At 40.4% G+C, this 13898-nt stretch overlaps 1 protein-coding gene across 7 annotated transcripts in view; it reads left to right on the top strand.

The window, feature by feature from the left end:
• The first annotated feature begins 2866 nt into the window (after nucleotides 1-2866).
• caprin2 (caprin family member 2) overlaps nucleotides 2867-13898 on the top strand; it is a 54827-nt gene continuing 43795 nt past the window's right edge. For 3 of the 7 annotated variants that reach the window (XM_063058242.1, XM_063058244.1, XM_063058240.1), the window contains exons 1-6: nucleotides 2867-3263; nucleotides 4322-4381; nucleotides 11056-11142; nucleotides 11897-12135; nucleotides 12685-12767; nucleotides 12913-13062. In XM_063058242.1, the coding sequence (XP_062914312.1) occupies nucleotides 3063-3263; nucleotides 4322-4381; nucleotides 11056-11142; nucleotides 11897-12135; nucleotides 12685-12767; nucleotides 12913-13062 (820 nt within the window). In that variant the 5' untranslated portion in view covers nucleotides 2867-3062. Of the gene's footprint in view, nucleotides 3264-3514; nucleotides 3657-4321; nucleotides 4382-11055; nucleotides 11143-11896; nucleotides 12136-12684; nucleotides 12768-12912; nucleotides 13063-13898 lie in introns of those variants that run through there. The other 4 variants (XM_063058243.1, XM_063058241.1, XM_063058239.1 and 1 more) reach the window with 2 other exon arrangements.

Below are 13898 nucleotides of genomic sequence, written 5' to 3'. Positions count from 1 at the left end.
ATGCCTGAGGACAACCTCAAAGTTCAAAAATTCATAGTAAGTTCATGATTAAAGTATGCATACGTCATCATGTACTCTACTACACTAAGATTCACTTTCTTGAAGGCATTCACAGTACAACATAGAAATACAATACAATGAAAATCTACACACAAATAACAACCAACCAATGTGCAAAAGAAGACAAAATGTGCAGATATAAAAATAAATAAATAAACAAATAAATAATACTGAGAATATGAGTTGTAAGAGTATTTCAAAGTGAGTCCATAGGTCCTTGAATCAGTTCAGTGTTGAGGTGAGTGAGGTTATCCATGCTGGTTCGAGAGCCCGATGGTTGTAGGGTAATAACTATTCCTCAACCTGGTGGTAAGGGACCTAAGGCTCCTGTACCTCCTTCCCAATGACAGCAGCAAGAAGAAAGCATGGCCTGGTTGGTGGGGGTCCTTGATGATGGATGCCGCTCCTTGTAGATGTACTCAGTGGTGAGGAGGGCTTTTCCTGTAATGGACTGGGCTGCGTCCACCACATTTTGTAGGCTTTTCTGTTCTTGGGCATTGGTGTTTCCATAGTAGGCCATAATACCACCAGTCAGGATATTCTCCACTGCTCGCCTAGAGAAGTTTTTGCAAAAATTTCTATGATGTGCTGTCTCCCTCCTGATCCATGCTCTGATGAGTACATCATGAGTACCCAGATCTGTGGATAGTAAGTCAGAGAATGAGGAGGATATAGTGTGTATATCACTGTGCTCCCCAGTCTGGAGGATCTGGCCGTGCAATGAGACAGGATGTGCAGAGCCACTGTGAATGAGCTATCCTGGCAAATTGCTTGACTTGTCTGCAGGATAGTTCCTTCACTTCAGACATTTGTGAAGCAGGCTTCTGGTAAACGTTTTTCCTGAGTTTATATTCCACAACTATCACAGAAGGATATGAACTCCTGTTTTTGGATTGGTAGCCCAGACCTCCTTGTTATTAGTCTGGTAACCTACCCACTACAACTCCACTGTGATTTGAAGCTGACTGGAGCAGCAATTAAACCTGTTGGAAGTGACAGAGTGAAAAGTACAAGGCCAGGCACCCCGGCCCAGTTAAATCCTTTTGCAAGGCAAACAACATTTAAATGTATGTAATTTGCAAACCAGATGCAAAAAAGGAGATTCAAAAAGGGATTAATGCAGGATTAATGGGAATGGGTGCTTGATGGTTTCCACACTGTATGACTCCATAAAATGGCTCTGCAAGCACCCAGTTTGCTTATAGATTAATATTTGTGTGCATTTCAAATCTCTTAGAAGGGTTCATCAGTAAGCACTTCACTCGCATGGAAATTACTTGCCTCGAGTGCTCTCTGTTTGGAGTTTGCATGTTCTCCCTGTGATTGCACGGGATTCTCTGGGCGCTGCAGTCTCCCCCCACCCCCCATGCCTGAAAGATATTGGTAGGTCAATTGGCCACTGTAAATGGTAACAAATGAGTGGTAAGAGGGGGAGTTGATTGGAATGTGGGACGAATCAAATGGATCAGTGGAGTATTAGTGTATCTGGGTGCTTGTCGGCGGTTCTAGACCGGCTGTGAAGCAGTGGCACAATGGTGCAGTTACCCATGTTCAGTCTTGACCTTCGCTACTGTCTGGAGTTTGCAATTTTTCCATATCTCCTCAAGGGTTTCCTTTGTGTTCTCTGGAGTCCTCCCACATCCCAAAGATGTGTGGGTTGGTGGGTTAATTGGTCTCTGTAAATTGGCCCTAGTGTGTAAGAAAGTGTTAGAAACTGGGGAGAGATGAATGGAATGTAGAAGAATAAATCAGTGCTTACTGTTCAGCACAGACTGGGTTAGCTGACATGTCTGTTTCTGCACAGTATTATTCTATGACATATTTAATATACATTTTAATTATGTTGCAAATACTGATTACAACTGTATCAATTAAGTTGTAAATTTATTTACTGTATATACATGTACATTTATATTGCTTCAGCCATTTCAATTAGCTTTTGAATATTAATTTCTACATATTATGTTGCAAATATTCAGTACATTACCATTGTATTTTTAATTATTATAGCTTATATGCATATTAATTATATTGCCATTGTGAATTGTTGTGGATAATTTCATTCCCCACTTTTCTGAACCATTCTATGATCTACAGCTTCACTTTCAAGGGCTGTTTACAACTCATGTCCTCAGTATTATTTTTATATGTACTTTAATAACTTTAAACTTTAAACTTTGAAACTTTAATAATAATTTTACTTTGAACCTTTAAATATCTGATATATATTTGTAATATAGCTGACATGCGTATCAAAACGCCTATATAGTAATATGCAATGTAGTTAATGCACATAAAATATTTACAAAGTAATCAAAATGACTAATTTGTTTGCAGTCTAATTTAGAATTTGCAATCTGTAAATATATTTTGAATATGCATATTAGAATACCTGTAATATTATTTAGTATTATATTTCATGCACGAAATGAATATTTAGAATAGAATTGATATTTCTTCAGTAAATGTTATAACATGTTGTGTCTATTGTAATGTTTCTGAATATATTAATATATGCAAGTTAATTACTTAGCAAATATTAAATGTCAGTGTTTTAATTACGTTAATTCAGGCTAGTTATTATTACTATGCATATAATTACGTTGCAAGCATTTCAAGTTATTTTCGTAGACTTTGAATTACATTGCAAATATTCATTTTAATTACGAGAAATAACTCCCAAACTGTACTAAATGACGTTTAAAATCCAAGAGTGTGTATGCGCACAGGGTGTGTGCGCCCGGTTTGATCGAGACGCCGGGGCACGCAGTGGAACGTGGTGTCGGCGAAATTTGATGGAATTCGGTGACATAAAAGCGGCGGCGGGCCGAGGGGGCGCCACAGTGTCAGGGACGGTGGGATCAGGGAGGGTGCCGAACAAAACTGCAAAACACGCCCTCTGCCCGCTCCTATCTGTGGCGGCATAGCCGCTTTTTGAGGGTTTGGCTATTCTCTCCGGTCGCCGCCGCCGCCGCATTTCCCCGGTGTAAGGAGCAGCAGCGATGAAGATGAAGGCCGAGAAGAGGTCCCCTTCCAGCGGCGGCAGCGTCGCAGGAGGTGGAGGCGCCGCCGTGTCCCAAGGACCTGCCCCGTTTATCCAGGCTTTGGCGGCGGCGAATACCCAATATCAGGCTTACGAGACATACTTGGAAAACGGCATGATCTGCCTCAAGCATAAAATCAGAAACATAGAGAAGAGAAAGGTAATGTCTGGTAGCCCTACGTCCTTCTCTTCTGCTCTGTTCCTAATGGTACCTGGTTTCTGCAGTGCCAGATTCTGCATTCCAGCTGCAATGCATTCATTTCTACTGGACACCATCGGTGCAAAGATTCAACTTCCGAACTTCCACGTTTTGTAAATGTCTTTCCCCACCCACCTTGTATTACTGACTTCGCAGAAATTCTGTAAATTTTATGCAGCGCGTATGTGAGTTTGGGACCGTCCTCCTTCCCAAAATTAAACATCAGTTTTTTTCGTTCAGTTCATCTTACTGTCTAGGATGGGGAAAAGCCCTAATTGCGCATTCATTTACCGCCCGCTACCCATTTCCCGACAAATAGAATGCCTGAAGGTTGAAATAGTGGCAGACCGAATGGTACGCTGGTCAAGACTGGAGCACTTTAAAGCGATGGGAAACGCAAGTTCATTTGTATTCGTTGCTTCAGTTATGAATGTGAAATCAATTTGCGCTTTGTAAAGAAAGGAAATATTTTTATTAAAAATAATTTAGTATTTTGATTTCAGATTTAATTTGTGCATGTAATATTTTAGTTTGCTTCTGTCTCCCCACCCCCATGCTTTGTCATCCTCGCACTGCCGAATTTTTGAAAATATAAAGCGCAAGACAGTATTTGGGTGGGTGGTGGAAGAGATTAAGCTAGGCATCATATTTTTGGGGAATGGGAGAGATTGTAAACGTTCAATTTCGCAATAATTAAATTTGTTCGCCCGAACTGATTTTGAATCGAAATGAAACGTGTAATTAGGCCTTTGTCCTGTTGCATGCCACTCAAGAATTGACCTAACCCTGCGCATTCTAAAGTAAAATTCGAACCAGAACACAAAGCAAAACTTGTTAATTTCTTTTGAAAGAGAATTGTTTCCTTAACACAAAGGGATGCCAATACTTTGTTAAATACACAGTATTGCTTATTCAATATCTGACTTGCTTGGCTATTGATGGGGTCAGTGTGGATTTTATTACTGTGCAGTGTGATCATTGATGACCATGCTCTCGTGTATTTTTTTTATATCTTGAAGGCAAAACTGGATGACTATAAAGAACGATTAAAAAGAGAAGAACTAAATCAAGACCAGTTGGCAAGTATTTCTTTAAATTGATCAATCCTTGTTGGTTTTTTTGGTTTCCACAGAATATCCTAATTGTGACCGTGAAGGGGTAATTTTCTTCTACAAAACATTTTCCCCCTATTTATTTTGCATCATCTGCTTTGTGCATTTTACTTTGACAGCTGAATTTATTTTGGTCTTGTTTGGAGAGTTTTGCTGGTCTAAACCTTTAAAAGTGAAACAAGCAGTTGAAGGTCACTTCTTATCCCTGTTTCAATGCTGTAACAGCTTTAGTAGCTCTGATTCTCCAAAGACTCCATCCAGTCAGCCCCATTCCCTGCTTATCCCAAAACCCTGACATCCAGAGTTTGTTTTGTCTTCAAATGCAAACTGCAAGTGCTTGGGACTGTCATGTGAAATTACTCTTAACTTTGTGTTACCCTTGGCTGGCTGCATTCCACTTTCCACCTGCCACCTGCCAGAAACCCGTTGAAGATTCTGCTGCCGATTTTTAACAATAGATTTGCTTGGTTCTCTTTTAATGTCCGGTGGAAAACTTCAGCAAAACTTAATTGGACACTCTTTGGGTTGGGCTCCTGTAGGAGGTGGCCACAAAAGTGTGTGAAAATGATTAAATGCCGACTTAAATACTCGTGCTGATATAATGCGCTACCAACAAACCAGGGGTGCTGTGATATGAATTGATGGATTTTGTTTAACCTATTGAAGAGATGATCTGAGTAGCAGTGGAAAGCAGAATCTGGAAATGTCAAAAGCTTTTGTCATTCAACACATTCCTGAGGAAGGAGTGCTGATGTAATCAAATGAGCCTATTGGGGTTTTAAAAAATCCAAGATTTGTAAATAATCTGGTTTGGTCTGCCTGGCAGAGGGATGGAAATTAACAGTGCCCAAGCTTAAATCTGTGATTAATGTGAAATTCGTGATCATTGATCAGTGGGTGTAAGCTGATTGTCACTGGCATACCTGTTTCCGGATGCTGCATGTGGAAGATTGTAGACAAGGAAAATGGTTCTTGAGGAGGAGTCATGTGAACAAATTCCTCCTGCTTGTTTCAACGTCTCAGTCCTCTGTATCTAGTTTGCTTGCCAGCTTCTCTTGCCTCCAAATTTAGCCATTCAGCAGCCTCTCCTTTACAGGATTTTTGCCAACCTATTTTGCCAGATTTTTAATGAACTTATATGGGTACTGCATTAGTGAGGTCTCCATTGGTTGGGGTCAACCAAGGATGTTGTGTCCCAGCTGTCAGGGTCAACCATCGGCATTGTATCATAGAAACATAGAAACATAGAAAATAGGTGCAGGAGTAGGCCATTCGGCCCTTCGAGCCTGCACCGCCATTTATTATGATCATGGCTGATCATCCAACTCAGAACCCAGCCTTCCCTCCATACCCCCTGACCCCTGTAGCCACAAGGGCCATATCTAACTTCCTTTTAAACATAGCTAATGAACTGGCCTCAACAGTTTGCTGTGGCAGAGAATTCCACAGATTCACCACTCTCTGTGTGAAGAAGTTTTTCCTAATCTCGGTCCTAAAAGGCTTCCCCTCTATCCTCAAACTGTGACCCCTCGTTCTAGACCTCCCCAACATCGGGAACAATCTTCCTGCATCTAGCCTGTCCAATCCCTTTAGGATCTTATACGTTTCAATCAGATCCCCCCTCAATCTTCTAAATTCCAACGAGTACAAGCCCAGTTCATCCAGTCTTTCTTCATATGAAAGACCTGCCATCCCAGGAATCAATCTGGTGAACCTTCTTTGTACTCCCTCTATGGCAAAGATGTCTTTCCTCAGATTAGGGGACCAAAACTGCACACAATACTCCAGGTGTGGTCTCACCAAGGCCTTGTACAACTGCAGTAGTACCTCCCTGCTCCTGTACTCGAATCCTCTCGCTATAAATGCCAGCATACCGTTCGCCTTTTTCACCGCCTGCTGTACCTGCATGCCCACTTTCAATGACTGGTGTATAATGACACCCAGGTCTCGTTGCACCTCCCCTTTTCCTAATCGGCCACCATTCAGATAATAATCTGTTTTCCTATTTTTGCCACCAAAGTGGATAACTTCACATTTATCCACATTAAATTGCATCTGCCATGAGTTTGCCCACTCACCCAACCTATCCAAGTCACCCTGCATCCTCTTAGCATCCTCCTCACTGCTAACACTGCCACCCAGCTTCGTGTCATCCGCAAACTTGGAGATGCTGCATTTAATTCCCTCATCCAAGTCATTAATATATATTGTAAACAACTGGGGTCCCAGCACTGAGCCTTGCGGTACCCCACTAGTCACCGCCTGCCATTCTGAAAAGGTCCCGTTTATTCCCACTCTTTGCTTCCTGTCTGCTAACCAATTCTCCACCCACACCAATACCTTACCCCCAATACCGTGTGCTTTAAGTTTGCACACTAATCTCCTATGTGGGACCTTGTCAAAAGCCTTTTGAAAATCCAAATATACCACATCCACTGGTTCTCCCCTATCCACTCTACTAGTTACATCCTCAAAAAATTCTATGAGATTCGTCAGACATGATTTTCCTTTCACAAATCCATGCTGACTTTGTCCGATCATTTCACCGCTTTCCAAATGTGCTGTTATCACATCCTTGATAACTGACTCCAGCAGTTTCCCCACCACCGACGTTAGGCTAACCGGCCTATAATTCCCCGGTTTCTCTCTCCCTCCTTTTTTAAAAAGTGGGGTTACATTAGCCACCCTCCAATCCTCAGGAACTAGTCCAGAATCTAACGAGTTTTGAAAAATTATCACTAATGCATCCACTATTTCTTGGGCCACTTCCTTAAGCACTCTGGGATGCAGACCATCTGGCCCTGGGGATTTATCTGCCTTCAATCCCTTCAATTTACCTAACACCACTTCCCTACTAACATGTATTTCGCTCAGTTCCTCCATCTCACTGGACCCTCTGTCCCTTACTATTTCTGGAAGATTATTTATGTCCTCCTTAGTGAAGACAGAACCAAAGTAATTATTCAATTGGTCTGCCATGTCCTTGCTCCCCATAATCAATTCACCTGTTTCTGTTTGCAGGGGACCTACATTTGTCTTTATCAGTCTTTTCCTTTTTACATATCTATAAAAGCTTTTACAGTCCGTTTTTATGTTCTCTGCCAGTTTTCTCTCATAATCTTTTTTCCCCTTCCTAATTAAGCCCTTTGTCCTCCTCTGCTGAACTCTGAATTTCTCCCAGTCCTCAGGTGAGCCACTTTCTCTGGCTAATTTGTATGCTACTTCTTTGGAATTGATACTATCCCTAATTTCTCTTGTCAGCCACGGGTGCACTACCTTCCTTGATTTATTCTTTTGCCAAACTGGGATGAACAATTGTTGTAGTTCATCCATGCAACCTTTAAATGCCTGCCATTGCATATCCACCGTCAATCCTTGAAGTGTCATTTGCCAGTCTATCTTAGCTAATTCATGTCTCATACCTTCAAAGTTACCCCTCTTTAAGTTCAGAACCTTTGTTTCTGAATTAACTACGTCACTCTCCATGTTAATGAAGAATTCCACCATATTATGGTCACTCTTACCCAAGGGGCCTCTCACGACAAGATCGCTAATTAACCCTTCCTCATTGCTCAAAACCCATACGTATCCATACGGTCCAGGTAAGCAAGCTTGGGCAATACAATATGGAGAGTGAGCTGTTGCCCATGTAGCAAGCTTCCCCTTCCTGGCTATTTGATGAACCCAAAGGAATGGCAGAGACTGGTACAGGTTGGCACCAGCAGTGTTGAACTCGATGTAGGACTGTCTTGGAGACTCCAGCTCCAGATATTTCCCTTGGGGGTTTACTCCCGAAGCCTTCCCTATGAATTGGGTATAGCTGCAAGGCAGCAGAGATTTGAGATCAGTTTTCCTGCTAGATGAGCTGCTAACTGTGGCTGACAAGCCCCATCTGCTCAAAGTGACTGGTTTTATGGTGCCTGTAACCCGCCTTTGCCTGTCCTCTTGTCAGTAGAAATGCTTCTGCCAAGCTTAGTGGCTAAGCCACACATGAAGGCCAAGAGCCAGACTTGGTTGTCAGAGGCTATTTGAGATGCACGCCATTGGAAATATTTAATAGGTAGTAGGAGCTTGGCCCCATTACCACCCCTAGCTATAACAACCTTGAGGAACTAGGTTCTGCATCACTTTGTGTAAATTTGAGCATTTTGTTTTTTTTCTAGTTTTTAATGTGCTTGTTTAGATGCATTGTTTTTATTGGTAATCAAATCACCTTTAATATTTTCTTGCATAAACAAATTGGGTAATATTTCCATATGGAATGGTCCTTGATCCCATTGTTTGTTCCTAGCAGAAGCTAAAGTAAGACCAGTTAGTTACCTTGATATTAATCCAGATTAGTTGCAGGATTTGTCCAATGAGTACTTTAGCCCTGAATGTATTGCATGGCTTTTGAGAGCTCAAGTCAAGTGGCATTTTATGTGGAATTGTTGCATTTGATAAACCAATCCCAACCATGCGCTTTCCTGCTGCTAATCTTAAACCACCTGTTTGCATGGAACTGTATTATCAGTGACCAAAAGTACTTCATAGTTGGAATATGAAATACAGATGTAGTCTTGCTTTGTGTAATTTTCCCTTTTTCTTGCCTTGTGTGATGTGAGGGGTAAGAAAGTTGGCTGTGATACAGTATTGTGCTAAAATCTTTGGCACCCTAGATTTTTTAATATAAGTTTTGTTTTAGATGTTTATTTTTGTCTTCTGTGTTAGCAGGTCAGTAGAAAAATGTTAATTTCTGAACATAAATTTTCCAAAATCAAATATTACAGAAATGTTTGTATTTCCTTAAGGAAAGTAACCTGTTAAATAATAGACAACTTTTCAAGTGAAAACTTGATTACTTTGTAGGAATATAGCTCAGTGCATAATTGAACAAGTATAACAAACAGATGCTAATGATCAATGACAGAGTTGAATGAACTAAACTGATTAACTGAAACAGAAATGGGTGTAGAAGGAACCAAACTGGGTGAAGAACAACCAAACTAAAAGGTGAAGGTGTAGCATATGTGACATTTTAACCTCCAGATCATCAATTCTTGCATCATACCTAGAGTGAGTATAGCAACAAGATACAAAGTGGATGTCCTGCATCAGTAAGGTCTCCTCAAGCAAACATTTTGTGGCAGACAGAAGTTTCAAAATGTGCTGTTCAGACTCTTCTGAAGAAGCGCAAAGAAGTGGGCCAGACTGAGGGCCAGAAATGCAGTGATTGGCCATGGAAACTTAGTGCAGAGGATGAGAGATGCATCAGACTGACATCCCTCCTAAATTGAAAGATGTCCAGCATTGCTGTCAGCTCTGAGCTTGCAGAGTGTATTGCAACTGAAGTACACCCCTCTACAGTCTGGAGAAGTCTTACCAGAAGTGGTTTTCATGGAAGAGTTGCTGCCTAAAAGCCATTCCTCTGAAGTAGAAATAAAGTCAAGGGATTTGCAATGGAGAAAAACAAGGGTTGGGGTGCTGAACGATGGCAGCAAGTGCTCTGGACTGATGAGTCAAAATTTGAAATTTTTGGCTCAAACAGGAGGCACTTTGTAGAAGAGCTGGAGGGTGTTACATGGATGTGTCTGCAGCCAACATTGAAGCACAGTGGAAGGTCTGGGGCTGCACTTCTGCAAATGGAGTTGGTGACCTTGTCAGAATTAAAGGAATCCTCAGTGCTGAGAAGTATAAGCAGATTCTCAAACATTACACAATACCGCGAGGGAGGCATCTGATTAGTCCCAACGTCATTCTGCAGCAGGACAATGACTCCAAGCACGGCCAAGGTCATAAAGAATTGCCTTCAGCAAAAAGAACAAGGAGTTCTGCAACAGATGGTATGGCCTCCAGAGTCCTGATCTCAACATCAAGCTGACTGTGATTATCTGGGGAGACGGAAACAAGCGAGACAGCTGACCTGTGCAGAAGAACTGTGGCGAGTTCTCCAAAATGCTTGGAACAACCTACCAGCTGATTTCCTTAAAACTGCACAACAGTGTACCTAGGAGAATTGATGCACTTTTAAAGTCAAAGGGTGATCACACCAAATATTGTTTTGTGTTTTTTTTTTACTGTTTACTACTCTTTATAGTATTTTTTGATATTTAGAAACTTTGTTTCATTGTTTTGAAAGCATTTTAGATTTGCAGATTTTTTTTACAAGACTACAGTACTCTATTGACAATCATGCAGTTTTTGCTTGAGAGTTTCTGGATTGGGTAAAGAGACGTAACAAAATTGCAAAAAGAAAAACGAGGGTGGAGTGACTTTTGCACATCAAATTTTTAAAATTTTAAGCATGATGCTCCCATAGCCTTGTTTAGTTACAATTTCTGTATTTTCTTCCTTGTAGCAGACAGTTGTGTAAATATTACTGCAAAAAAGGTAGCTTCTCCAGGACACTCGTCTTTCAGAAGACAAGGAACTGGTGATCACTGGTATCATAAAATAACTGTTTTAATTTCTAGTAAATGCCATTTTGTGGATGAGAATTTGTGCTTGGAAAGATGGATGTGAAAGCTGTCTAATCACCAAGTTTAAAAACTACTTGAATTCATTGTTTTGCCAAAATTTCTTTTTCAATGCTAAATATGAAAGGAAGTCTTAAATTTAAACATCTTAAAAAGACCATGGTGCACTAATGCTATGTTTCACAGGATGCTGTAGAAAAATATGAAGAAGTAATTCACAATCTAGAATTTGCTAAGGAGCTGCAAAAAACCTTTTCTGCACTCAACCAAGAAGTAAGTTCTGACTTGCTAATAGTTCAGGAATAGTCAGTGCTGGAAGTTAATGTCATGTTGAGTTGTTTGCCTCTTAAAGTTGGGTATTGGAAATTAAACTTAGCACTGTTGAGAAGCAGACTAAACTTTGCTGAATTAACATTGCTACTAATTCCATCTATTTGAATCCTCAGTGGTTTCAATGATAGTAACTCGTTTGGCAGTCTGGACTATTGTGCAACCTTTTATTTAAAAACAAATGCAGACATGATCTGGGCAGTTGTGCTGTCTGAATGCTGGCAGTGCAGATTTAGTATCAGCATTTGCACACGTTTGTTTAAATTTAAAAGAATTGGCAATCATTCCATAATGGCTGCCTTTCACGGACTGCTTCTCAACTTCTGTCACTTTCTTCCCGAATGTTAATGGGACATAGTAACTGCGAATGTCGACCACACTGTATTTCAGTGTGGTCCGCATTCTTTTCACAACTTTTCCTTTGATTGTTGTGGTTGTTCACCAGCCCATTTTAACTGTACAATATCCATTTGAGTACTGTATGTCCCACAAAGGTAGACTTGTATTTAGCTACGTGTTTTTATTACTGCTTCTATATATCACCTGATTCTACCTCTAAAATATAATGAAGGATTTTGCTGTTGTGTTTCAATTAGAGATTGAACGGTCTTGAATAATGTACAGTAGCCTCATTATCATGGATGAGCGCCAAACTTTGAATTCCAGACTTGTTCTAATTTGCATTATTTTTAAACAGCTCTTAAAAGCACAAAAGAAAACTTTGCGACGTGAGCAAATTCTGAGGACTGAAATGGAGAAAAAGCGACTTTGTACTGTATTGCACGTCAAATATATACTGGACAATTTCAATCAGGAACACGTTCAAAATGACTTCAGAGATGGCATTAATGGTGCATTTATTATTTCTCGGAAGGAAATTGGGTACCTGAAGGACTTCTGTAAACTTGTCTGTCCTGAAAGGAGTGAAAATGTATCGTAAGTGATGATATGCAGTTTCCACATCTTGCAGTGCTTTAATTTGTCCTTGGTAACCATGACTAGTAGCCCTGTCTTTCTTTAAAGAAGGCAAATGGTGCTTCCTTAGAACAATTGCAGTCCTTGTGAAAGTATTCAGCTCTTCTGTAGCATTCTAAAGTTTAAAGTGTAATAGTTGGGTATTGATAACTTTATCAGTATTCTGCTTTAAAGTGTGGTATACATTCTGTTAAACTTGGGTTCTGAGTAAGTATAAATGTTTAGAAGGCTGCCTTTGAATTGAAAGTAACTTTAGGTTGAGATCCTAGCATGTACTAACGGAAAATCAATTTCTTATCACCTGGAAATATGGAAAATGCTGTTTGGAGAAGTCCTTTCTCCTGCAGCCTTATTTTATTGAACCTAATGTTTTCTGCTTTTGACTGAGATGTGGTATTAGTGTGTGATAATTCTGATCTGTCTCTTCTAGCACTGTCCTAGCTGCTAATGAGAAGGGAGAAATGTACAATAAGGCACAGGTCTTGGTGTTTTTTTGTTTTCTCTCTTTAGTCTTGAAGATCAAATGGAATTGGTGTCAAATCAAATGTGGGACCTTGTGGAAGGAGTAGACAAGATGGTGGTTGGTAGTACCTGTAAGTTGAAGTCTTCAAATGAATGTGGAACTTATTGAAATTGCAGAGAGCTGAATCATGGATTTATCTAATTTTTGACAAAAGCTTACTTTAACAGTGAATTTTGGCCTTCTTGACTATAAGCATGCACACTTTTTTTTTCTAGACAAACACTTGAAGGAGACGATAAGCAGACTTCTGAAGTGTTCCTACTTTGATAATATTCCAGTCCCTCACAATGGGTTGCAGGAAGATGATAAGCTCCAAGAGGTGCAAATGACCTCTAAACCTCAGATGCTGTCTGGAAAAGAATCTGGTAAGTGACCTCTAGCCAAGAAGCTCTTCCTGTTTGATGCTGAATTTCTTGTGGTCATGACTGGTATTAAACCATCCATGTATAGGTACTAATTGACAATTTCCTTCAGTCGACAGTGAAGCAGAAATTTATTTTTGAATACAAGGGTCTAAAATTAAAGAGTTCTAAATTTAACAATTAAAATTCTTGTACCTGGAGTAAAAAACATTGGTCAACAGATGACCTTCTTGCATTAAATACAGTTGCATACTTTTGACTATTTAAGGACTGGCTATTGAGCAGTTTATTTTTGGAATTGTTTAGATGGCTGAAGGCTCAAGGTTATGGTGTCTGCTTGTGTATGACCAAATTACACATAATTTCACAACTCAAATGTGAATACTAGTTATTTATTTATTTATTGCCCTATGAGACCGACTGAGTGCAGGATAACCATACATCTCTAGCAAAGGATGTGTAAAGTACTTCTTCCCTCCACTAGCCTGCAGGTTATTGTTGGGGGCACCTACTTGGTGCCCTCCCCCCCCCCCAACCCGGATCAGGGTCATGCAAAGCTGTGGGAGCAGTTGGTGGATGGTCGTACGAACAGATGATGCATAATCACGAGTCCTGGTTATGTGACCACTGATGCCAAGCAGACAACCTCTGAAGAGTATTGATGATGGCTGGGGTTACCTGCCTTGTAAAGATGTTGCCCAGGGGAAGGCAATGGCAAATTTTTCTACAGAAGTGGCTTGCCAAGAACAATCATGGTCATGGAAAGACCATGATTGCCTATGTCATACGACATGGCAATTAACAAACGAACAATTGGACTAAAACCCTGAGGATGATAA

Source organism: Mobula hypostoma, chromosome 9 (assembly GCF_963921235.1).
Source record: "Mobula hypostoma chromosome 9, sMobHyp1.1, whole genome shotgun sequence".
Classification (NCBI taxonomy): Eukaryota; Metazoa; Chordata; class Chondrichthyes; order Myliobatiformes; family Myliobatidae; genus Mobula; species Mobula hypostoma.
Note: the sequence above shows the minus strand (reverse complement) of the source record. Positions and strands in the feature narration are given on the sequence as shown.